General features: G+C 41.4%; 1 protein-coding gene across 1 annotated transcript; it reads left to right on the top strand.

The window, feature by feature from the left end:
* The first annotated feature begins 7,506 nt into the window (after window positions 1-7,506).
* LOC127544562 (uncharacterized) lies at window positions 7,507-17,326 on the top strand. The gene is made up of 3 exons (XM_051971236.1): window positions 7,507-7,624; window positions 9,209-9,258; window positions 11,406-17,326. The coding sequence occupies exons 2-3, from the start codon at window positions 9,228-9,230 to the stop codon at window positions 12,167-12,169; spliced, it is 795 nt and encodes a 264-aa protein (XP_051827196.1). The 5' UTR covers window positions 7,507-7,624; window positions 9,209-9,227; the 3' UTR covers window positions 12,170-17,326.
* The last annotated feature ends 7,047 nt before the right edge of the window (window positions 17,327-24,373 follow it).

The following is a 24,373-nucleotide window of genomic DNA, read 5'->3' as shown; positions in this document are numbered from 1 at the left end:
TTCATCCCCAAATCATCTCCTTTTAAAAGAGAGCCACGTCCATCAGTATGGAGTACTGTATCATCTTCTTGTTGCCACGTACAATGACCTTGTCATCCTGCTCATTTCATTTAGCATCAGGTCATGTACCACCTTCCGACTGGGAAGCAGTCCCCTCTCCAGGCCCCTCTAAAATCAGCCCCCTGAGAGTTTCTTTTAGAAAAATAATATTCATCCTAAACAGTCCCATCTCAGAAAAAGAAATAGAACAAACTATCAATCAACTCCCTAAGAAAAAATCCCCAGGACCAGATGGTTTTACATGTGAATTCTACCAAACATTTAAAGAACAATTAATTCCAATGTTATAGAAATTATTTGAAAAAATAGGGATTGAAGGAGTCCTACCAAACTCCTTTTATGACACAGACGTGGTACTGATACCTAAACCAGGTAGGCTGAAAACAGAGAAAGAAAATTATAGACCAATCTCCCTAATGAATATTGATGCTAAAATCTTAAATAAAATATTAGCAAAAAGATTACAGAAAATCGTCACCAGGATAATACACTATGACCAAGTAGGATTTATACCAGGAATGCAGGGCTGGTTCAATATTAGGAAAACTATTAGCATAATTGACTATATCAATAACCAAACAAACAAAAACCATATGATCATCTCAATAGATGCAGAAAAAGCATTTGATAAAATCCAACATCCATTCCTAATAAAAACACTTGAGAGCATAGGAATAAATGGACTTTTGCTTAAAATAGTCAGGAGCATATATTTAAAACCATCAGTAAGCATCATATGCAATGGGGAAAAACTGGAACCTTTCCCAGTAAGATCTGGAGTGAAGCAAGGTTGCCCACTATCACCATTATTATTTAATATCGTATTAGAAACACTAGCCTCGGCAATAAGAGTCGAGAAAGATATTAAAGGAATTAGAGTAGGCAATGAGGAAACCAAACTATCACTCTTTGCAGATGATATGATGGTATACCTAGAGAACCCCAGGGATTCTACTAAAAAGCTATTGGAAATAATTCATAATTTTAGCAAAGTAGCTGGCTACAAAATAAATCCCCATAAATCCTCAACATTTTTATACATCACCAACAAAACCCAACAGCAAGAGATACAAAGAGAAATTCCATTCAGAATAACTGTTGATACCATAAAATATTTGGGAATCTATCTACCAAAGGAAAGTCAGGAATTATATGAGCAAAATTATAAAAATGTCTCCACACAAATAAAGTCAGACTTAAATAATTGGAAAAATATTAAGTGCTCTTGGATCGGCCGAGCTAACATAATAAAGATGACAATACTCCCTCAACTAATCTATTTATTTAGTGCTATACCAATCAGACTTCCAAGAAAATATTTTATTGATCTAGAAAAAATAACAACAAAATTCATATGGAACAATAAAAAGTCGAGAATCTCAAGGGAATTAATGAAAAAAAAATCAAATGAAGGTGGCCTAGCTGTACCTGATCTAAAATTATATTATAAAGCAGCAGTCACCAAAACCATTTGGTATTGGCTAAGAAATAGATTAGTGGATCAGTGGAAAAGGCTAGGTTCACAAGACAGAATAGTCAACTACAGCAATCTAGTGTTTGACAAACCCAAAGCCCCTAACTTCTGGGAAAAGAATTCATTATTTGATAAAAACTGCTGGGATAATTGGAAATTAGTATGGCAGAAATTAGGCATGGACCCACACTTAACACCATATACCAAGATAAGATCAAAATGGGTCTATGACCTAGGCATAAAGAACGAGATTATAAATAAATTAGAGGAACACAGAATAGTTTATCTCTCAGACTTGTGGAGGAGAAAGGAATTTGTGACCAAAGATGAACTAGAGACCATTACTGATCACAAAATAGAAAATTTTGATTCCATCAAATTAAAAAGCCTTTGTACAAATAAAACTAATGCAAACAAGATTAGAAGGGAAGCAACAAACTGGGAAAACATTTTCACAGTTAAAGGTTCTGATAAAGGCCTCATTTCCAAAATATATAGAGAACTGACTCAAATTTATAAGAAATCAAGCCATTCTCCAATTGATAAATGGTCAAAGGATATGAACAGACAATTTTCAGAGGATGAAATTGAAACTATTACCACTCATATGAAAGAGTGTTCCAAATCATTATTGATCAGAGAAATGCAAATTAAGACAACTCTGAGATACCACTACACACCTGTCAGACTGGCTAAGATGACAGGAAAAAATAATGATGAATGTTGGAGGGGATGCGGGAAAACTGGGACACTAATGCATTGTTGGTGGAGTTGTGAACGAATCCAACCATTCTGGAGAGCAATCTGGAATTATGCCCAAAAAATTATCAAATTGTGCATACCCTTTGATCCAGCAGTGTTTCTATTGGGCTTATATCCCAAAGAAATACTAAAGAAAGGAAAGGGACCTGTATGTGCCAAAATGTTTGTAGCAGCCCTGTTTGTAGTGGCTAGAAACTGGAAAATGAATGGATGCCCATCAATTGGAGAATGGCTGGGTAAATTGTGGTATATGAATGTTATGGAATATTATTGTTCTGTAAGAAATGACCAGCAGGATGAATACAGAGAGGACTGGCGAGACTTACATGAACTGATGCTAAGTGAAATGAGCAGAACCAGGAGATCATTATACACTTCGACAACGATATTGTATGAGGACATATTTTGATGGAAGTGGATTTCTTTGACAAAGAGAACTAACTGAGTTTCATTTGATAAATGACGGACAAAAGCAGCTACACCCAAAGAAAGAACACTGGGAAACGAATGTGAACTATCTGCATTTTTGTTTTTCTTCCCGGGTTATTTATACCTTCTGAATCCAATTCTCCCTATGCAACAAGAGAACTGTTCGGTTCTGCAAACATGTATTGTATCTAGGATATACTGCAACATATCCAACATATAAAGGACTGCTTGCCATCTAGGGGAGGGGGTGGAGGGAGGGAGGGAAAAAAAAATCGGAACAGAAACGAGTGTCAATATAAAGTAATTATTAAATAAAAATTAAAAAAAAATCAGGTCTAATTTAAAAATAAAGGACTTAGTACTTCTAAAATCAAATTTAGCATTAAAAAAAATAGAAAAATAATATTCCATAACATTCATACACCCTAGTTTATTCAGCCATTCTCCAACTGATGGGCATCCATTCAGGTTCCAGTTTCTTGCCACTGCAAAAAGGGCTGCCACAAACATTTTGGCACATGTGGGCCCCTTTCCCTCCTTTGAAGATCTCTTTGGGATATTAGCTCCATAGAAACCCTGCTGTATCCAAGGGGATACACATGTTGGTAGCCCTTTGGCTACCTGCCAGACTCTTCCCCTTCCCATTTGAAATAGACCTGTTCTGAAGTTCTCCAGAAACCTAAAGACGAAGAGACTGGAACTCTACATACAAAACCAAGCATTTTCCCAACCCGACAAGTGTACAAAACAGGGACAGAAGTCTCCTTCCCTATCCCATCCATGTATCTGGGGCCAAATCCTCCCCACAAAATCTACCCATGGACAACCCCAAGGCCACTGGCCTCCCCTGGGTCAGCCCCCCAGGACACTCTGCCTCGTGCTGTCCTTGGCCTAACCCTATGCCATGTGGTGTCACTGCTATCGCCACTAAGCTTTCCAAACCCACCTCTCCTCCTTAGAGCTAACTCTCTTAGGATGTTAAGTCCCTTTCAGGATTGTGCCTGACGGCCAAAGTCATGCCCCAAACTCGAGTTTCCTTTCTCCTGGCAAATGGCAAGATCCAGTAAAGAATGACCCTTTCTTTCCATCATTATTAAAACCCCTTTCTATGTTCTCCGACTCCATCTCGTAACTACCATTCTTGGCGTCCCTTCTGTTTCTCAATTTTTGGGTCTTGAAGCTACCTTTTGATACCAGCCAAAACATTCTGCTATTGTCTATCCCTCACATCTCCTGTCTCCCTCTCTCTTTTTCCCTCTTTCTACCATGCTGTCTCTTTCTTTCTATCAACCTATCACACATCAATAATCCTTTACAATTTTAGGTTTTAGTATTATGACAGTAACTCTATTTGATGAACAATTTCACAATTTCCATCAATCATAGCTGAAGAAACACAACATAGCTTTTCACAAAAATGGAGAGTTATCTCATTTAATTTATAGTCATTTCTAATTTCAACATACACACCAATTAAAACAAGTTTTTTCTTTAAATCAGTATTTTACCTTGGAGTATTCTTACAAGATGTTCCATTCAAACAATCAATTGCTTTTGTAAACCAATCTTTTTTGTCCCTTCTTTTTCAAACCATTCTTATTCATAATATATCTAATATCTAAATAACTGTGGTGGTATTTCAAAATTTATTTCATAAATTTCAGAAAACTTATACAAATGTCTAGGCAAAGTGATGAAATTTTAAAGCATAGATCAAAATTTTTACAAATTACCCAATAAACATTCAAAAAGCCACATATTTCATCTAGTTAGGGGATTTAACATGTGATCTATTAAGGTAAGTTACCAGGACTTTGTTTTATTCACCTATTTTTTTTTTTTTGCCACAAAATCATATCGAATACAGATTTAAATTTTCCGTAATGTTTCAATGTCTGCACACCAATTTCGAAGATTTTGTGATGAAAGTAAACAAATGCACGATTCTAGCACATACCAGAGATTAGTGATTGTCTCATGCAACCCTAATAGAGATTCATCATCTAAAATTTAAAACTCATCTTGATATCTGAGGAGATAGCCTTAAGTACAACATTCCAGATATAAAAGCCAATCACTAGACATTATTCCTACTTAGCAAAGCTGTAGATTATCATTCAAGTCATCCTTCATTGGGATCTTTGTAACTGCAACTAGTTATTGGTCAGGATAATAAGCTTAGTCACAAGATACTTTCAAGAAGCCTAACAAAACTTATAGAATTCCAGAAAATGAGTCCTCTTCCCTTTCCGGTTACTTTGTTTGACTGATGCCCTCTTTCTTTGTTCTCTTTCACCTGTCCCAATTGAGAGCTGCATACTCTCAGGTCTCCAGGCTTTAAAGTGCAAACCTGACCCAGATCCGTCTTGGGGGTGTGTGGGTTTTTGTTTTTGTTTTTGTTTTTGTTTTTGTTTTTTCAGATACAAACTTTTAGTTTAGAGAAAATTATCCACTCGATCAAGCCCTTTTTCCATCTTATTTTCGAGTTGATTTGTAGGACTATTAGGAGAATTATTAGAGAGCCTGAAATGAACCCTTTCACAACAAAGCTAGCAGTGCCTTGGCAAATTGGCTAAGTCAAATCCACAAGATGATTTCAAGAGAGGCAGACTTTCTATCCAGGGTGTGAGAGGAAGTTTGGTGACCAGCAGGGTGGTAGCAGACAAGCCTGGAGAGACTTGTAGGAAAAGGTGCTAAGTGAAGTGAGCAGAAGCAGGAGATCACTGTACATGGCAACACAAGATTGTAGGAGGACCAAATGTGATGGAAGTGGCTCTCTTCAACAATGAGGGGATTCAGGCCTATGCCAATGATCTTGTGATGATGAGCGTTACCTTACCCAGGGAGAGGACTGTGGGAACTGAGGGTAGATGACAATATAGGCTTTTCACACTTTTTCATCTGATTTGCTTGAAATTTTTCCTTCCCAGTTTGTTTTACTTTTTGATCTCCTTTTTCTTGTGCAGCAATGTAATTGTATAAATTGGCAGGCCTATTTTGGATGGAACATGTATTTTAGCCATGTTGAGCACATATTGGATTGCATGCTACCTAGGTGAGGGGGGGAAGGTGGGAATAATTGGAATGCAGGATTTTTCAAGGATCAAGGTGGAAAAAATGATCCTTGTTTATGTTTTGGAAATAAAAAACTTCAATAAAAATCAATGAAAGGAAGATTGACAACAGGGAATGAATGGAGGTAAAGAATATTAGGGAAGATAGAGAAGAGGAGAAGGAGGTAAAAGTCAGTTCTGTTGTCCTGACAATAAAGACAGCCAAATATCAGTTCTGGATTTGAACCAGAAAGAGAAAAGAAACAAAAGCTGAATCAAAGAAGTTTTACAAAGAAGAATATCCTATCCCCCTTCTCTCTGCACGTCAGATACAAATGTAGTTTTGTTTTTTCCTTTTTCATGGACAGTCAGACAAAGACAATGATTGAAAAAGTTAAATGTTGAGAGCTCTTTTGAATCTTTGGTAAAGATACACTCTCGGTGGAAGATGACAATGTATGTAATGAGAATCAGGGGGAAATAAAGTTTGAAACCCAATACAGGCAGAGGGGCATAGGTTGATGAAACTATGTAACCAACAAGGTTCCTGTTTCTACACATCTATTCCAGCCTTCCAATGACAGAGGAGATTGGAAGAAGGCAAGTGATAGAACAGAAAAAGGGTTCCATGTGAGGTCATCAGTACCTCACAAAGAGTTAGTAGGATAAAAGAGCAGGAATCTCAAGCGCCCGTGCTCTGTGCGGGAGAGAGAGTGAGCGTGAGAGAGCGAGAGAGAGCGAGAGCGAGTGAGAGAGCGAGAGAGCGCCAGAGCCAGAGGCAGGGAGAGCGAGTGGGAGAGAGGCGGAAGGAGGAGAGGAGGAGAGAGGTAGAAGGAGAAGGAGAGGAGAGAAGAGAAGGAGAGAGGTGGTCGGAGCGAGAGAAGGAGAGAGGTGGTAGGAGCGAGAGAGGGAGAGAGGGAGTAGGGGGGAGGGGCCGGGGAAGGGGAGGGGAGGGCGGTGGGGAAAGGGAGGGAGAGGGAGGGAGTGGGAGGGAAGATTGTTGTGGGAGAAAGAAAGGAGAGGGTTGGGACAGGGAGAAGGGGAATAGATAGAGAGAAGATAGAGATAGATAGAGAGTAGATAGAGATAGAGATAGAGTAGATAGAGATAGAGATAGAGTAGATAGAGATAGAGATAGAGAAGATAGAGATAGAGATAGATATAGACAGAGATAGAGATAGAGATAGAGAGATAGAGATAGAGATAGAGATAGAGATAGATAGAGATAGATATAGACAGAGATAGAGATAGAGATAGAGAAGATAGAGATAGATATAGGGAAGCTAGAGATAGAGCTAGAGATAGAGAAATAGAGATAGATATAGCCAAGATAGAGATAGATATAGAGTAGATAGAGATAGATATAGAGTAGATAGAGCTAGAGATAGAGAAGATAGAGATAGATATAGAGTAGATAGAGATAGAGATAGAGAGATAGAGATAGATATAGAATAGATAGAGATAGAGAGAAGATAGAGTTAGATATAGTGTAGATAGAGATAGATATAAAGTAGATAGAGCTAGAGATAGAGAAAATTGATAGTTATATAGAGAAGATAGAGATAGAGAAGATAGCGATAGATAGAGACAGATTTAGAGAAAAGATAGAAATAGAAACAGTAGAAATAGAAGAGAGTGTGATAGAGACAGAGTGAGACAGAGAGTGCAAGGAGGGAGAGTGAGAGAAAGAGAGAGACTGTGTGTGTGTGTGTGTGTGTGTGTGTGTGTGTGTGTGTGTGTGTTTGTGTGTGTGTTTTTGTTTGTGTGTGTCTGTTCGTTCCATATCCTGATTCCTCACCCACTAAGGGATTGCCTTGTTTTTCGCATCTTCGAGAAGCTCTCAGAGGTAGGAGGATTTACAAATGATATAGAGTATCCTGGGGATGGGGTTAGCCAAATATGTATAGAAGGAAGAATGAGGTCGTTGGTATTTTTTTTGGGGGGGTGAGGTGTGTTATTTTGTGGGAAGTCGTGGTTTCTAGAGATCTGAGAGACATACCTTGTACCAGCAATAGGAGATGGACAAGATGGTGGTTCCTCTGTACTCAATGGGGGGAGCAGCTAGGATACAACTGAGATCATAAGAGAGAACCCTCTTCTGTAGACTCTGTTGCGGTAACTCAAACCATCAGAGACTCACTTCCAAAGAAAATAGCTTTTGTTGTTATCCTGAAGAAGCTTCTCTGTTCTTATGTAGAACAAAGACATGGGCCTGGGGCTTAGGAGGACCTGTGTTTCCAATTCAACCTCACACAGAGTTGAGTGTTGCTGAGGCAAACCATTTCACCTGCTTGCCTCCATTTCCTCACTGGGTGGTTGTAAGGATCCAACGAGATGGTATATTGGGAAAGGCTGTTGAGGACAGTGGAAAGGATGGAAGAGAGGTGCTTCCTCTCTTTCTTTTTCTCCTTGAGATGACCTCAAGACTGCCTCCAAATCCTCATTGTTAGAGCATTCAAACAATTCCATCCATTGGGGAATCAAGCTGAACCGTGTGCATCCCCTTGGGTGGAAAGGAGAGGAGTTCTTCACCTCGTTCTGACAATTGACACTCTGACAACTATTCCATCTTTCTCCAAACCATATTTCAAATTCATAAACAAATTCTTTGCAATCTCAAAATGTATATGTTTTCCATTTTCTTTTGATTAGAGGAGGTGGGCAAGTTTATTTATTGTACCTGGAGATATCCAATGTAGGTGTAAAAAATCCCTTTCTCCTGTAGTTGGGGAGCCAATCTGTCATTTCTTCTTAGAGAGGTCGTGTGCTTCAAAACACTGAAAGGGTTAAGAAAGGTTAGTCCAGGGTAGGCCCACACTGTAGTTAGGACTTTGGCCTTAGGTCTTGTGCATCTGAGAATACAAATAGGAGAGAACTCTTTGGGGAAAGCAGCAGCAGGGATGGGAGCCCATGGACAGTAAGCCTGACAGGTCCATAGGATGTTGTGAAATCAAAGAAAATTGGAATGATTCTCAGAAATTTTGTGCTTTGGGTAGTGTGATAGAAGTTACCCGCCACAGCAAACCAATGAACTTTACAGGTTCTGCTTTCTACTGACAGACACTTTGCCTACAAGGTTCCATCCTCTTGTTTTTCTATTGACATAGAAGGGAGTTTCTCAGTTGCTGCCTTTGGATTCCTTTGAATGATGAGGAGAGAGGAAAGAAGGGATGGAGAAAGGGGGAAACAGGGAAAGGGACCTTTAGGAATGGATCAAACTGGATAAAATGGAAAAAAAAAGATTTTTATCAATTGTGTTGAGGCTGGCTCTACTGTAAAAACACATAGGATGATGAAAGGCCATAGCTGGGCTGTGCCCAGTGAGCTGTCCGGGCTTTCTTGTACTGCTTGCTGCTCCTTTAGCTGGGAAGATGGGGTAGTTATTGGAACCAAAGCTTAGTGTTAATTTGTTGACATTTTCTTCCCTCAGGAATTCCCTCGGCTTCAACATGGGGAAGAAAACTCAGATATTGCCCCACGGTGAGAATCAATTAATCAACAAACATGTAGTCATACTTGTTCTTTTATCAGTCACTATATTAAAGGAGGAAGAGACACCCCAAAATTCATTCTAAGAGGAAAGGCCAAAAGCTCACAAACAAGAATATGCCAGATCCATCTCGAGGATAGAAAAGTAATGTGTCAAGGCATGATCCTAATGGAACAATCAGGTTAACAGAAGAGGTTAGGAGACAGGGGAACAGGGTGAACTGGTTGCTAGCTCCGTGAGGGAAGAAAAGAAGACCTCTGCGGAAAAAAAAACAGGTTGAGTAAGGAATTCAAAGATGCCTAACTCGATGGCTCCTATGTGGGCTAAGCAAAGGGAAGAGTGGTGGCTGCCTGAGCCGGCACACCTGGTGGACAGGAAAGGGAATTTCAGAAGAGGGCAGAGAGTGCAGGACAAAGAACAGGTTCTCTTTTGGACACTTGGAGCTTCTGGTGCAGTTGGGCAAATGGGACAAAATGTTCAAGAGAGATGATGTGGGAATTTGGGAAGAGAGCTCAAGTGAGAGACTGAAGCAGGTTCAATCCACCTGGGAGTGGTTAAGCTTGATGTGATAACATTGCGACCTAGGAGGATGCTTTCAACTGCTTAGGACATGATCAATATTCTGAGAGGTAAAAGGAGTATCCACACTCAGAGGGTAAGGGGTATGAGTGGAATTGGAAGGGATAATATCTTTTTTAAAAATGATGGAAAGGACTGCTATAGGAATGTACAGGAAGAGGGGAAAAGAGAAGTGAATGGTGTAAATGATCTACCATAAGAAAGAGAGGCTAGAAAAAAGTTTTCTCATCGAATGGAAGAGGGAGAGGAGAAGTTGGTTGAGTGAACCTTATTCTTAGTGGTATTGGTTCAAATAGGAGGCACCATAAATACTGAATAGGGCCATGGAACTCTATCTTAGTCTGCAGGAAAATAGGAGGGGAATGGAATATGGGAAGGGGAAGATGATAAAAGAACAGGTCATTTTGGGCAAGTCATTGATCAGTAATGAAACACTTTTGAGGAAAGAGACTGAAAAGAAAGAGAATAAATGGGGGGAAATACAATGATCAACGGGAAATGGAAAAACCATTTTTGAAACCCATTTCTCTGATGAGATATCATTGTTCTCTGGGAAATGATGAGCAGAATGTTTTCAGAGGGGGAAAAAAACCCTGCAAAGTCTTCCTTGAAGAGGGTGAAATATGCCCTATATGAAGTGACAGCAATATTCTGGGGTGACCATTTGAAAATGATTTGGTTTTTCCCAGTAGCACAATCATCTACAACTCCTCTGAAGGACTTAGACAAACAAACAAATCCTATCGATTCACAGATTAGGAATAATTATATCTGAATACAGAGAGAAGCCTTCTCTATTTCTCTTTTGATGGCTCTACTTTTCACTTAATTTTTCTTGAGGTGTTTCTTTTTGATTAAGGTGGGAGATGTATGTTTTTATTCACAACTTTGATGGAAAAGTTGGCCTAGTTTGAAATGTGGTTTCTTAATTGTGGGTGGGAATCCGGGAAAGAAGCTAGAAAGCAAAAATCTTAAAAACAAATGTAAAAGGAAAAAATGTGAATGTAACTAGGGGACAATATTCAAGAAATTCAATAAAAAGCCAAAAATATCTTCCCTTTTGTACTTTGGAAGTTCTAAGAGTAATTTTGCATTTTAATTAGTAAAACTCAACTGAATGAGAATGTGAGAAATGACAGTGCAGAGTTTAGAAAAGTGAGAAAGGGGGAAGAATGAATGGAGGCCAGAGTCAATCCACATTATCTGCTGTGGGCCAAGCTCCACAGTAAGCACTGGGGGGATGCAAAGAATGGCCCAAGCCGGGCTCTGGTCCGGAGGAGCTCCCAGTCTAAGGCGGTGAGCCCCTACAAACAACTGTACAAACAAGAGGGTTACCAGAAAAATAGGAAGGAATGAAGTTGTCTCTTGGGCTTCCTCCCAGTATGTGAACGAGGGAGAGCATATGCAAGAGCACACTGACAAGGGTCCGGTTGTCCTCCAAAGGCCAGGGATCCCTGGGGGTAAATCCTAAACCGTGAGCCGCTCCTATCTTTCCCCCGCCCAAATCTGCTTGCCGATTCCTTCCCCTTTGTTCATATGGTCCCTTCTTCATTCACAGACTTGGTCCCGGAGGAGAAGAGCTTTTTCCAGAAGGCCAAATCCCTTTTCCCAGGTCCCCCTCATCGGGTTACTCCCTGCTCCTCAAGCAGTGATGAGCAAGTGCTGGATGTGGAGGGCCAGAACGGCATCCCGGCTGCCGCCTCAGCAAGGCAGGAGGAGGAGGTAGCGGGCCCATCCTGGGGGCCAAGTTCAGCTTTGGCGGCTCCTTCTAGTTCGCTGGAAGTTCCCCTGCTTCTGGAGGAACTATTCCCTCCTGGTTTGCCCAGGGTCCTGGAGAAAGTCATGCAGGCCTGGGCTGACAAGAGCCACAGGGACACAAGATCCGAGACATCCTCCTCCGAGATCACCTCGGAATCCTCTTCCACATGGGACCAAGGGGACGATTCTGAAGCCGAGGAAGAACAAACGCGAGTCATCTCGATCAAAAAGACCTTTGGTGATCCAAGCAGCAAGAAAGTGCATCCAGCCCCTCCCACAGAATGCACCACGTGCCAGGAAATGCCCCACGAGCCCTCCTTCAATTGGCCCCTAGCAAAAGATGCTCAAGGCCAACAAGAGAGCCCAGCCTCTTCCCCCGCCAAAGGCAGGCAAGGGCTCTGGAAAAGGAGAGGCAAAGTCCAGCCAGCCTTGGATGCCAAGTCTAAAACAACTCCGAGGACGGACCGCGAGCAATCCTCTTCAAGCGCCCAGAGACAAGGCCCAGAGACAAACCGAGGTTGCTTTCGGGGCTTTTGGAGAAGTTTATTCTCTGGAGGACGGTAGGGAGGGCTTGGAGCCTAGACTCCAGTTCCAGCTCTCCCCATTTCCCCCTCCCCCCCAAAGAGAAGAAGTGTGTGAAGGGACCCCTTTCAATCAAAAATTCGAGGTAGCACAGGGGTCCTCCAGACCAACCAAAAAAGTGAAGAAAGCCTCTGGGCTGGACGTGAACGTGTCTGAAGAGGGCAACATGTGGGGGCTAAATCCACAGAAGAAGTGGGGACTCCTGGTCTAGCTGGGAGGGGCTGGAGCCTCAGCAGAAGCACAGAGTGTTTTATCTCCCAAACTCTCTGAGAGTCAAGTTGAAGTCTGAGAGCTGGAGGCCTGAGTGAAGCTGGCCTGAGTGGGATGGCAGCCGGGCCCAGCGGTGCCACTGACTACCTGAAGACCTGGCCCTGGAAAGAAGGAACCAGCCGGCAGTGGGTACAGGGCCAGTGGGGCAAGGATGCAGCTGGCTGCCACGATTTGTAGGAGAGGGGACCTCTTGCTTTAGGGGTTCCTGGTCAGAGATTTTGGGCTTCCTGCTCAAAAGGAAACACTGAACAGAAGCTTGAGGAACTTTGTCACACACCACAATTAGAGGTGCTTAACATTCTTGTTTACAAAATTGCACTTGCAAAGAAGCCTCCCACCATTCAGATATATAGTGGGAACAGGAAAAAGGAGAATTCATCTTCAGAGGTGGACATTGAAGCAAAAAAGTTTTTACCCTCAAAAGAAATGTGCAATTGCTGCAAACCAAAAGGCAATAAATAGAACTAACTCAAAAAAGAATGTAAAAATCAAAGGAAATTGAGGAAAATGTAACCAAAAAAAAAAAATCACTCCAAAGAAAAACAAAATCATATGGGGAAAAAAAAATGGAAACAAATCTGCAACCCAGGATAGGAATCTCAAGATGAAAATGATGTTTTGAAAAATTTAGATCAGCAAAGGGATGCCAGGGAAATGCTGAAAATCAAGAAATAATCAAACAAATTGGCAATATTGGAAATAAATAGAACAATGTGAAAGCTAAAAGACAGAGCTGGAGAACAGATTAGAAGAAAATAGAAAAGCATAGAAATTGAGTCCCGGAAAAGTGTGACCATAAAAAGAAACTTCCAAGAAGGAACCAGCCCCCAATGGGTACAGAGGCAGTGGGGCAGGGTTGCAGCTGGCTATCAGTATTTGCAGGAGAGGGAAACCCTTGCTCTGGGGTTCCTGTTTTGGGGGTTTTGGAGTTACCGGTCACAAGGAAACAGTGAAGGGAAGCTTGAGGAACCTTCCCGGCACACCACAGAGGTACTTAATCTCTTTTCTCAAAAATGTTTCTGCAAAGAAGAATCCCACCATTGAAATATATTATGGGAACAGGGAAAAGGAGAGTTCATCTTCAGACACTTAAGTAAAAAAGCTTTTACCCCAAAGAGTAATGTGCAATGGCTGTAACGCTTAAGAAAATATGTAGAACTTAAAAAAGAATTTAAAATCAAATGGAATGGACCGAAATGTAACCAAAAACAAACCTGTCCAAAAAAAAAAAAAAAAAAAAACCAACCCCTCAAAAAGCTTATGGGAAAAAAAGGAAACCAACTTACAATGAGGAAAGGAGTCTCAAAATGAAAATAATTCTTTGAAAAATGAAGATTGGCGATGGGAAGCCAGGGAATTGCAGAAAAATCAAGAAATAACAAAGCAAATTGAAATAAATAGAATGTGGGGAAAAATCTGAACAGAAACGAGTGCAAGGGATAATGTGGTAAAAAAAAATTACCCAGGCATGGATTGTGTCAATATAAAGTAATTATTAAATAAAATTTCAAAAAAAAAAAAGGAAATAAATAGAATGTGAAACATAAAAGATCTGGAGAACAGATTAGAATAGAATAAAAGTGTAGAACTAGACTATGTGCAAAGGGTGATCCCAAACAGAACCTTCCAAGAAGGAACCAATGAGTCCAGATACAGTGGGCCATGGATGCAGTTGGCTGCCAGTCCTTGCAGGAGAGGCGAGAGCTTGCTTTGGGGCTCCTGGTCAGAGAGTTTGGGGTTCCTGGTCAGAGGGAAACACTGAAGAGAAACTTGAGGAACTTTCGCCCCACACCACAATTAGATGTGCTAAACCTCTTTTTGAAAAAATGCATCAGCAAAGAAGAATCCCACCATTGAAATATATTATGGGAACAGGGAAAAGGAGAATTCATCTTCAGAGGTGGACACTTAAGTCAAAAAGTTTTTACCCCAAAGAGAAATGTGCAATTGCTGCAAACCAAGAGAAAATATGTAGAACTACTCAAAAAAGAATTTACAAATGAAATGAAATTGAGGAAAATGTAACCAAAAAAAAAAAATCCAAGAAAAACCAAAAGCCTATGGGAAAAAAAGGAAACCAACTTGCAAAGGAGGAAAGGAATCTCAAGAAAAAATAATTCTTTGAAAATTGAAGATTGGCAATGGGAATCCAGGCAAATGCAGAAAAATCAAGAAATAAAACAAATTGGAAATATTGGAAATAAATAGAACAATGTGAAACATAAAAGATCTGGAGAAGAGATTAGAATAAAATAGAACCATGTAGAACTGGACTACCTGAAAAGTGGGACCAAAAAAAAAACCTTCGAAGAAGGAACCAGTCCCCAATGGGTACAGAGGCAGTGGGCCAGGGATGCAGCTGGCTACCAGTCCTTGCAGGAGAGGGGAGCTCTTGCTTTGGGGTTCCTATTTTTGGAGTTTGGGGATTACTGGTCAGAGGGAAACACTGAAGGGAAACTTGAGGAACCTTCCTCTCATACTACAGTTAGAGGTGCTTAATCTCGTTTTTTAAAAATTGCATCTGCAAAGATGAATCCCACCATTGAAATATATTACGGGAACAGGGAAAACGAGAGTTTATCTTCAGAGGAAGCCATTTCAGTAAAAAAAGCTTTTACTCCAAAGAGTAATGTGCAATGGCTGCAACCCCAAAGAAAATGTGTAGAAGAACTCAAAAAAGAATTAAAAAAATCAAATCAAATAGAGGAAAATGTAACCAAAAAAAATCTCTCCAAGAAAAACCAAAAGCATATGGGGAAAAAAAAGGAAACCAACTTGCCAAGGAGGAAAGGAGTCCCGAGATGAAAAGAATTCTTTGAAAACTGAAGATTGGTAATGGGAAGCCAGGGAAATGCAGAACAATCAAGAAATAACAAAACCAATTGTAAACATTGGAAACAAATAGAAGAATGTGAAACATAAAAGACAGATCTGGAGAACATGTTAGAATATTAGTAGAATAGAAAACTGAATAACTTGATTACTGAAAAGTGTGACCAAAAATAGAACCTTGCAAGAAATAATTTGGGAATATTGTCCTGGAATGATAAATGAGGAGAAAATGTAGAAATAGGAAAAAAAAATCCCCATTTTCAACCACTTCAACGAAATCCATTGTGGAAAAGACATAGGAATAATAGTGCCAAATTTCAAAAACCCTCAGATGAAAGGGAAAATTTTGGAAGAAAGAAATTCAAATATGAATGTGTTAAAAATGGAATTGAACAAGACACGTCAGCAGCTCGGGAAAAGACTGGAAAGATATCCACCGAGGGTTGATTGTGAGGGGAGGCAGGAGATAGGGCAGGAAGGAAGGAGAAAGAACAGGCAGCATGGAGGGAGATGAACTGAGGGAGGGAGGGAAGAAGGGAAGACAGAGGGAAAAGATTGAGATAAAAGGGGAGGGAGGAAAACGAGAGAAGAGTTCAGAAGAGATCTTCCATTGGAAAGATTTCATCTAGTATTTTAGAATTTCTTTTCCATCTTGAAATTTCGTATTTTTCCAAATCGTTTTCAACATTCATTGTTGTCAGACTTTGTTGCCAATGTTTCTCTTTCACTCCCTTAATCTCATGTTCTCCAGACGGCAAGTGACCAAAATGAAATCATTACAATTCTTTTACCCATTTAACCACATTTCTCAGGTTGTGGAAGAAAAAATCCGATCCCGAGGCAAAAAACCAGGACAAAGGAAAGAAGCAGGAATCTGTGTGCGACCCCCCCCCCCCCGGCTCAAAGGGGCTAGTTGGAGGCATCTCCAGATGCCCACAGAAAGCATGGATTCAGTCCTTGCAAGGAAAGGTGCCAGCACCCCAAGGGAGCAGCCTGGTGTGGGGCCCCAGGTGGGAAAGAGGGAATGGCTTAACTAGCAAAAGGCTGGGGTTCATTGGATGGACCGAAAAGGAAGCAACCACTGACCAATGACCAGCACGACTGTCTAGGTTGTTTGGGTCATATGAACTGCCTGAAATTTTGGCCTAGGATCTGATTTTTCTCCCCTACTGACCTTTACAAACAGGGATCATGTGACTGCCTGAAATTTAGAGCTAGGCTCTGACTTTTCTGTGCTACAATCCTCTGAGAATAGGGATCGTGTGATGTCCTGAAACAAAAACCTAAGGTCCTAGATAGAGCCTCTGAGACCTTGCCCTGGTCGGCGCAGTTCCTTTTTCACGCCACCTCACATCAGTCCCGATGCATTTCTTCCACTAGGACATCCTTGCTAGCAAGGCCTTCAGGCTGGTCCCTCTCCTCAGTACTAACTGTAAGCCGCCACCTACCATTTAGAAAGGGCCAACAACCTCACACGGGTGGAAGATTTCCAGAACCGCTTTAGCGAAGCAATCTTGGTCCATTCTAGTGCTTGAGTCCTCCAGCAAGCGGGCCAGAGGATAATGCTGCTTCAAGCAATGAGCAGCAATGGGAGACCCTGCTTCCACCAGCTCGCACCCTCCGACTGGGAAGCCCTGTCGTCACAGAGCCTCAACTGCCACCCGGCAGCCAGTGGTATCCATGGAACTCGAGCACTGTCCAGGCCCAAGGCCTTCGGGCCATTCTCCCATTCTTCTCCCCTCAAGCAGTCCAGACCCACATTCGTTTGAGACAAAGGGATAAAGGGGATCGCGGGATTTGACCAACTAGTTGGAATTCCATGGCTTACACTCCGGAAGAAACAACTCTCAAGTCGATGAAACATGCAAGAGTCCAATATGAGCAAAAAAGGAGAAACAAATTGGGGTCAGAATGGGGGTCACTAGGGAGAGGAACTGGGGACCACACGAGGAGGACGACGGAGAGGGGAAGATAGTTATCATGGATGTCTCTCATCCAGCTTTTCCAGAATAAATTTCTAAGAACTTTCCCCCCCAATTTGTGCTTTTATTTCCTCAAAGGGGAACAGTGTGGCCTCCTGGAAGCATGATCTCCTTTAGCAACAATGGATCAAATGCAGCCCCTGATGCCCGTCCTTCTCCCCAAAAAGTTATAAGAGCTAAGTGCAGAATGTCTGCCAAAAGTCTTCCAACTACAAAGCTCCAGACTATTAGCTTGTCATTATCCTCGAAGGACAGGTCCCTGTAACTCAACTGGGCAGACCCACAGTGCCAAGGGTCTGTAGTTGAGGGGGCAGAGACGGTTTGGAGACACCTGAAAGGTACAGAAGGTAGAGTTAAATTTTTCTCCCCTACTGACCTTTACAAACAGGGATCATGTGACTGCCTGAAATTTTGGCCTAGGATCTGATTTTTCTCCCCTACTGACCTTTACAAACAGGGATCATGTGACTGCCTGAAATTTTGGCCTAGGATCTGATTTTTCTCCCCTACTGACCTTTACAAACAGGGATCATGTGACTGCCTGAAATTTTGGCCTAGGATCTGATTTTTCTCCCCTACTGACCTTTACAAACAGGGATCATGTGACTGCCTGAAATTTTGGCCTAGGATCTGATTTTTCTCCCCTACTGACCTTTACAAACAGGGATCATGTGACTGCCTGAAATTTTGGCCTAGGATCTGATTTTTCTCCCCTACTGACCTTTACAAACAGGGATCATGTGACTGCCTGAAATTTTGGCCTAGGATCTGATTTTTCTCCCCTACTGACCTTTACAAACAGGGATCATGTGACTGCCTGAAATTTTGGCCTAGGATCTGATTTTTCTCCCCTACTGACCTTTACAAACAGGGATCATGTGACTGCCTGAAATTTTGGCCTAGGATCTGATTTTTCTCCCCTACTGACCTTTACAAACAGGGATCATGTGACTGCCTGAAATTTTGGCCTAGGATCTGATTTTTCTCCCCTACTGACCTTTACAAACAGGGATCATGTGACTGCCTGAAATTTAGAGCTAGGCTCTGACTTTTCTGTGCTACAATCCTCTGAGAATAGGGATCGTGTGATGTCCTGAAACAAAAACCTAAGGTCCTAGATAGAGCCTCTGAGACCTTGCCCTGGTCGGCGCAGTTCCTTTTTCACGCCACCTCACATCAGTCCCGATGCATTTCTTCCACTAGGACATCCTTGCTAGCAAGGCCTTCAGGCTGGTCCCTCTCCTCAGTACTAACTGTAAGCCGCCACCTACCATTTAGAAAGGGCCAACAACCTCACACGGGTGGAAGATTTCCAGAACCGCTTTAGCGAAGCAATCTTGGTCCATTCTAGTGCTTGAGTCCTCCAGCAAGCGGGCCAGAGGATAATGCTGCTTCAAGCAATGAGCAGCAATGGGAGACCCTGCTTCCACCAGCTCGCACCCTCCGACTGGGAAGCCCTGTCGTCACAGAGCCTCAACTGCCACCCGGCAGCCAGTGGTATCCATGGAACTCGAGCACTGTCCAGGCCCAAGGCCTTCGGGCCATTCTCCCATTCTTCTCCCCTCAAGCTGTCCTGACCCACATTCCTTTGAGACAAAGGGATAAAGGGGATCGCGGGATTTGACCAACTAGTTGGAATTCCATGGCTTACACTCCGGAAGAAACAACTCTCAAGTCGATGAAACATGCAAGAGTCCAATATGAGCAAAAAAGGAGAAACAAATTGGGGTCAGAATGGGGGTCACTAGGGAGAGGAACTGGGGACCACACGAGGAGGACGACGGAGAGGGGAAGATAGTTATCATGGATGTCTCTCATCCAGCTTTTCCAGAATAAATTTCTAAGAACTTTCCCCCCCAATTTGTGCTTTTATTTCCTCAAAGGGGAACAGTGTGGCCTCCTGGAAGCATGATCTCCTTTAGCAACAATGGATCAAATGCAGCCCCTGATGCCCGTCCTTCTCCCCAAAAAGTTATAAGAGCTAAGTGCAGAATGTCTGCCAAAAGTCTTCCAACTACAAAGCTCCAGACTATTAGCTTGTCATTATCCTCGAAGGACAGGTCCCTGTAACTCAACTGGGCAGACCCACAGTGCCAAGGGTCTGTAGTTGAGGGGGCAGAGACGGTTTGGAGACACCTGAAAGGTACAGAAGGTAGAGTTAAATTTTTCATCACTGCTTGCTTTTGACGAAGGATGAATCTTTCCATCTCTCCATCCCGACAGCTGGGTCCCCTGCCCCCTATTCTCCAGATATACCCCCTTCCACATATCATCCCTAACCAATGCAGGGCAGCTAGGACTTTGCAGAAGGAGGGGGAGCTCAGCGGCAGCACCCCCACTCCCTCCGCCGATACACCACCCCACGACCATGTCACCTTACCCAGCTTCCCCCCATCCCACCCTTAGATACCCCCCTCAGGGTTTGGGGGTCTGAGGTCGAGCTGCACCGCGCCGGGATGGCTTCTTCGGGGTCACTTTTCCTGAGGAGCCACTCAAAGAGGCGCGATCCCGAAGCTAGCCTTCTCAGTTCTGTTGAGCTCCTTCCTGAAGAGGGTCTCCTCAAGGTCCTCTACAGGGAGGGGCCAGAAGCCAACTTTTACGCCACAGCTCAGCCGGGTCCCAGCGGGTCTCTCCCCCACCCCCGCCTGAGGGAAAGGCTGGCCCGCTCCGGGAAAGGGGGGAGGTCCGCGAGTGCGCGCCTTCTTCCGGGGGTCTCCTGTGAGTCTAACAGCCAGTCAGACCACCTGGCCTAGAGAGACGCCGGGGTGGGCACAGAGCGAGCCGAGAAACCTGACGGACCACTTCCCGGCTGCTCCCGGTGGTTTGCCCTAGCTAGAGAGGAGCCTCGAGGATTTCCAGCGTTCTTCCACAGCGCTGGCCGCTTCCTCCCGGACTCCCTCGGCACTCCGCTCCTCCCCCTTCTTCTGCGCCTCTCGCTCCCACGGCCTCCTTCTCTTTTCTCCTGTTGCAGTCATGGTAGCCCCAACCATCGCCTCGTCCTAATAGGCTCTAAATCCCGGTTTGTAGCCTTTTGGGAAATAGATGTTCCACTCTACAGTTAAAGGCAGGGGGTGGCCAGAACTGAGGGTAGAGTTAAATCATCGCTGCTGACCTTTGAGTAAGAATGAACCAACATTCCTTCCCACCGCTCCATCCCCACAGCTGAGTCCCGTGCCCCAGGTTCGCTACATCTGAGAGAAGTGGGAAAAACTTGCCCAGGTCACACGGGAAACGCAGGCAGGGCCACGATTCCATAGTCCAGGGCTCTTTGCTCTGCGCTTGCTGACTCCATCCTACTTCCCCCAGAAACCCTCTTCTTTCTCTGCCTTTTATAACACCCCCTCATTCTTTTATATACACACCCTCCTCATCCTTCCTGTCCTCCAGCGCATCTTAACCCCAGAACCTGGGGATCCTCCTCCTTCACTGCGCACAGTAAAACAGAACTTTGCCCCCTCCCTTCATTTCTTTTCCCTAAAACCCTAGCGCCCGAAAGCCAGTCAGCCCACAGAACAGAAAGAAGGCAAGTCCTCCTAGAGCCTAGAGCGGCCCAGTCTGACGTCCCGCCCGCCACCCCGTCAGGAAAGGAAGTGTGTACAGCACTCCGGCTCCTGGAAGGGAGACCTTTTTTAGCCCTGAGTGGAAGGTTATAGGTTGTAAGATTGAAAACTGGAGGTGACCTTAAAGGGAGCATATTTCAGAGGATGGCATTGAGGTCCAGAGAGGGGAAATTATTTTCCCAAGGCTACACATCCAGTCAGTGATGGAGCCAGTATTTCAACCTAAGGCTCCACATCCAGTCAGTGATGGAGCCAGTATTTCAACCTAAGGCTCCACAGCGTCAAATTTTAACATCTCTCTCTTCTTTGTCGTCCCTCTACCTCTTTTCTCCAATTTCTCTTGTTGTGAATTTGTAAAATCACCACTTCTCTGGGCCTAGATTCTTATCTGGAAATGGGAATAGTAATTTACAGTAGCTTATGCTTCCAACTTTACAGGATTGTTGTGAACAAAGTGCTTTGGAAACTCGAAAGCATTGTAGAAAATGAGAGCTGTAATTGTTATTATCCTCCCGGGCACCTAACTTTGAAGTCTTGAAGTTATATTTGGAGGTAGAAAATAAGGGGGAGAAGAATCAGTTATCTGCTGTTGGATAACAGCATCCCAAATCTGGAAGAGTTCTACAAGAAAATCTAGTCTGGGTCTGAACAGGAATCTCTCCTAAAATATCTTAGATAAATGAACAACCAACCTCCACTTGAAGATTTTCATTTATCACTCATCTTTTTTCCATCTTTCATTCCTGTATTCACCATCCCACATTAGGCCTTCATTACTACTCACCTGGAATATTGTAATGGTATTCTAACTGTTCTGTGGGACTGTGTTCACTCTTTCTCAACCATCTATTCTTTACACTGTTGTTGAAGTAATATGAAGGTAATAATACCATCTATATCTTAAGAGTTGTGAGGAGGACATGAAATAAGATTCCAAACTTTAGGATAAGAGCTTTTTTTTTTAAGAACTTCTTGGAAAACAGTAGAGTAGAAACTTGATATAGACCAAAATTTTACACTATAAACCAAGGGTGATGTAAGTAAGTTGAAAATGTTATGACCAAACAAATGATAGAGAGCATTATGAGATATCAAGTGAATCCGTTTTATTACATTAAATTAAAAAGATTTTACACAAAACCATTGCAATTAAGATTAGCAAGAAGTTGGGGAAAATTTTACAGCAAGTATCTGAAAAAAGTCTCATTTCATAATATATAATTTTAATTATAATTATTATTATACATAAATTTATAAGATGCAATTCATTCCCCAATTGATAAATGGCCAAAGGATATGACCAGGCACTTCTCAGATGAAAGAATGAGCTAAATCGCTGTTAATTAAAGAAATGAAAATTAAAGCAACTTTGAGGACCACCTCACACATCTCAAATTGACTAATATGACAGAAAAGAAAAATGATAAATATTGCAGGGGATGTGGGAAAAGTGGGAAACTAATGCATTGTTGGTGGTATTGTGAACTGATCCAACTATTCCAGAGAGCAATTTGAAACTATTACTAAATGATTATAAAATTTCAGCAATATCACTATTACATCTGTATCTCAGAGAAATCCAAAACATGGGGGAAAGGAGCTATTTGTACAAAAATATTTACAGCAATTCTTTTTGTGAATGCAAAGAATTGGATATTGAGGAGATTTCCATCAATTGAGAAATGGATAAACAAGTTGTGGTAAATTATTGTAATAGAATACTTTTATGCTATAAAATCAGGATGCTCTCAGATAAAAATGAAAAGATTTATATGAATTGGTACAAAGTTCAATGAGCAGTATCAGGAAAGCACTTTTTCATAGTAATAACAATATTGTATGATAATCACCTATGAATGACCTAGTACTCTCAACAGTGCAAGACAATTCCAAAGGATTCATCATGAAAACTGCTGTTCATCTCCAGAGAAAGAAATGAAATCTGAATGCAGATTGAAATATATCTTTTACTTGTTTTTATTTTTTTCATGGATTTTTTAGGTCTGTGTTTTCTTTCATATCATGACTAATATGGAATTATATTTCTATGACTAGACATGTACAACTTATATCAAATTACTTATCATCTTAGAAAGAAGGAGAAGAAGAAAAGAAAGATTTTGAAACTCTAAATTTTAAAAAATGAATGTTAACATTTGTTTTTACATGTAATTGGAAAAAAGAAAATATTAAAATGAAAACATACCAAGTTGTCAGAGATGAAATTTAAAAGTTGTGGCTCATGGAGGTTACACCATTTCATTGAATCATGGATTGAGAGCTGTAGCGCAACTGGGATTTGAGTGGAGAAGATTGTCAGGTGCTGAACTAATTGAAAAAGTTGAGATAATGAAGTAGAGAGAGATGATAAGAGATTTTACATGTAGATTATATGAACGTCAGAAACCTGAAGGTTTTGAGGAGGTATAGAGTGATCAGTAATATATCAATGATGATTAATAATAATAATTATGATCACAGCTTAGGATCATTACAAACTATTAATCAGTCAAATAATATGCTAAACTACAAGGAACAAGAAGGGGGAAAAAAATCTTATTTTAAAGTTTCTGTAGATGATGACCATTATCAGAAATCCACATCACCTTATCTTACAGCATGAGCATAGTATATCTTAAGTTAAGCGTCTAAAGGAAAAGGACCCTGTTTTTGATAGGATAAAAAAATAGAAAATTCAATCTTATATAACTCAATTGTAAAACTTTTCATTTTAAGAAAAACAATGACCATTTTGTAATTTATTCTGAAGAGTTCTAAAAGTTTATGCATCATTATTGCTTGAAAATTTGAAGACAATTCTAAACAACCATAATAATGTCAGAATCATTTACCTTTCATCTACTATATAGTACTATGTATACTATATAGTAAACTAATAGTACATTGGGTTTTTTAAGTAGTTGATCATTCCTCAAAATTGGTTCACATGTCAATATTTATATAACATATACAGTAATACTTCATTTAACTTGCATCATCAAAAAACATTATTCTTTATAAATGAAACTATTTGAATATTTTCCAATAAAAAAGCTTTTATGAAATATATGAACCACTCCCCCCCACTGGCTCAAATAAAATGAGATAGTTTACAAAATAGTTTTATTACTTTGTAGTCAGTCACATCTCCAATAATGAAGGAGAACTGACCTTTATGGATAATTTATCAAAAATAATCAATACTTGTATGAATAGAACAATGCTACTGAACTTACCAAGATACATACCACTCTTAAATCTAATCTCTATTATTGTTATTTATTCAATTGTTATTCTTTCTATTCTGCTGAGTTCTCTTATGTATGATTAGTTACACAGCTGCTTCTCCATACAATCAAATTCCCACAATTGAGGAGGTTAAAAGACTAATTTAGAGAAGTTTTATTATGCTTTTTTTAGATGTCTGTGGAACCCAATCTAAATCTATATCATTATGCCCATGTGGTATGTATAGATAATATGGGTAAGTCATTATTAAGACTCCTTTTTGGGGAGGAAGTTAGAGCTATGATTTCGTTGTT

The sequence above is a fragment of the Antechinus flavipes genome, chromosome 1, assembly GCF_016432865.1.
Source record: "Antechinus flavipes isolate AdamAnt ecotype Samford, QLD, Australia chromosome 1, AdamAnt_v2, whole genome shotgun sequence".
NCBI lineage: Eukaryota > Metazoa > Chordata > Mammalia > Dasyuromorphia > Dasyuridae > Antechinus > Antechinus flavipes.
Note: the sequence above shows the minus strand (reverse complement) of the source record. Positions and strands in the feature narration are given on the sequence as shown.

Coding starts and splice junctions, on each gene's coding strand:
- LOC127544562 (XM_051971236.1), top strand. CDS start 9,228: ATGGGGAAGAAAACTCAGATATTGCCCCACG. Junction 9,259..11,405: donor AACTCAGATATTGCCCCACG/GTGAGAATCAAT, acceptor CTTCATTCACAG/ACTTGGTCCCGGAGGAGAAG.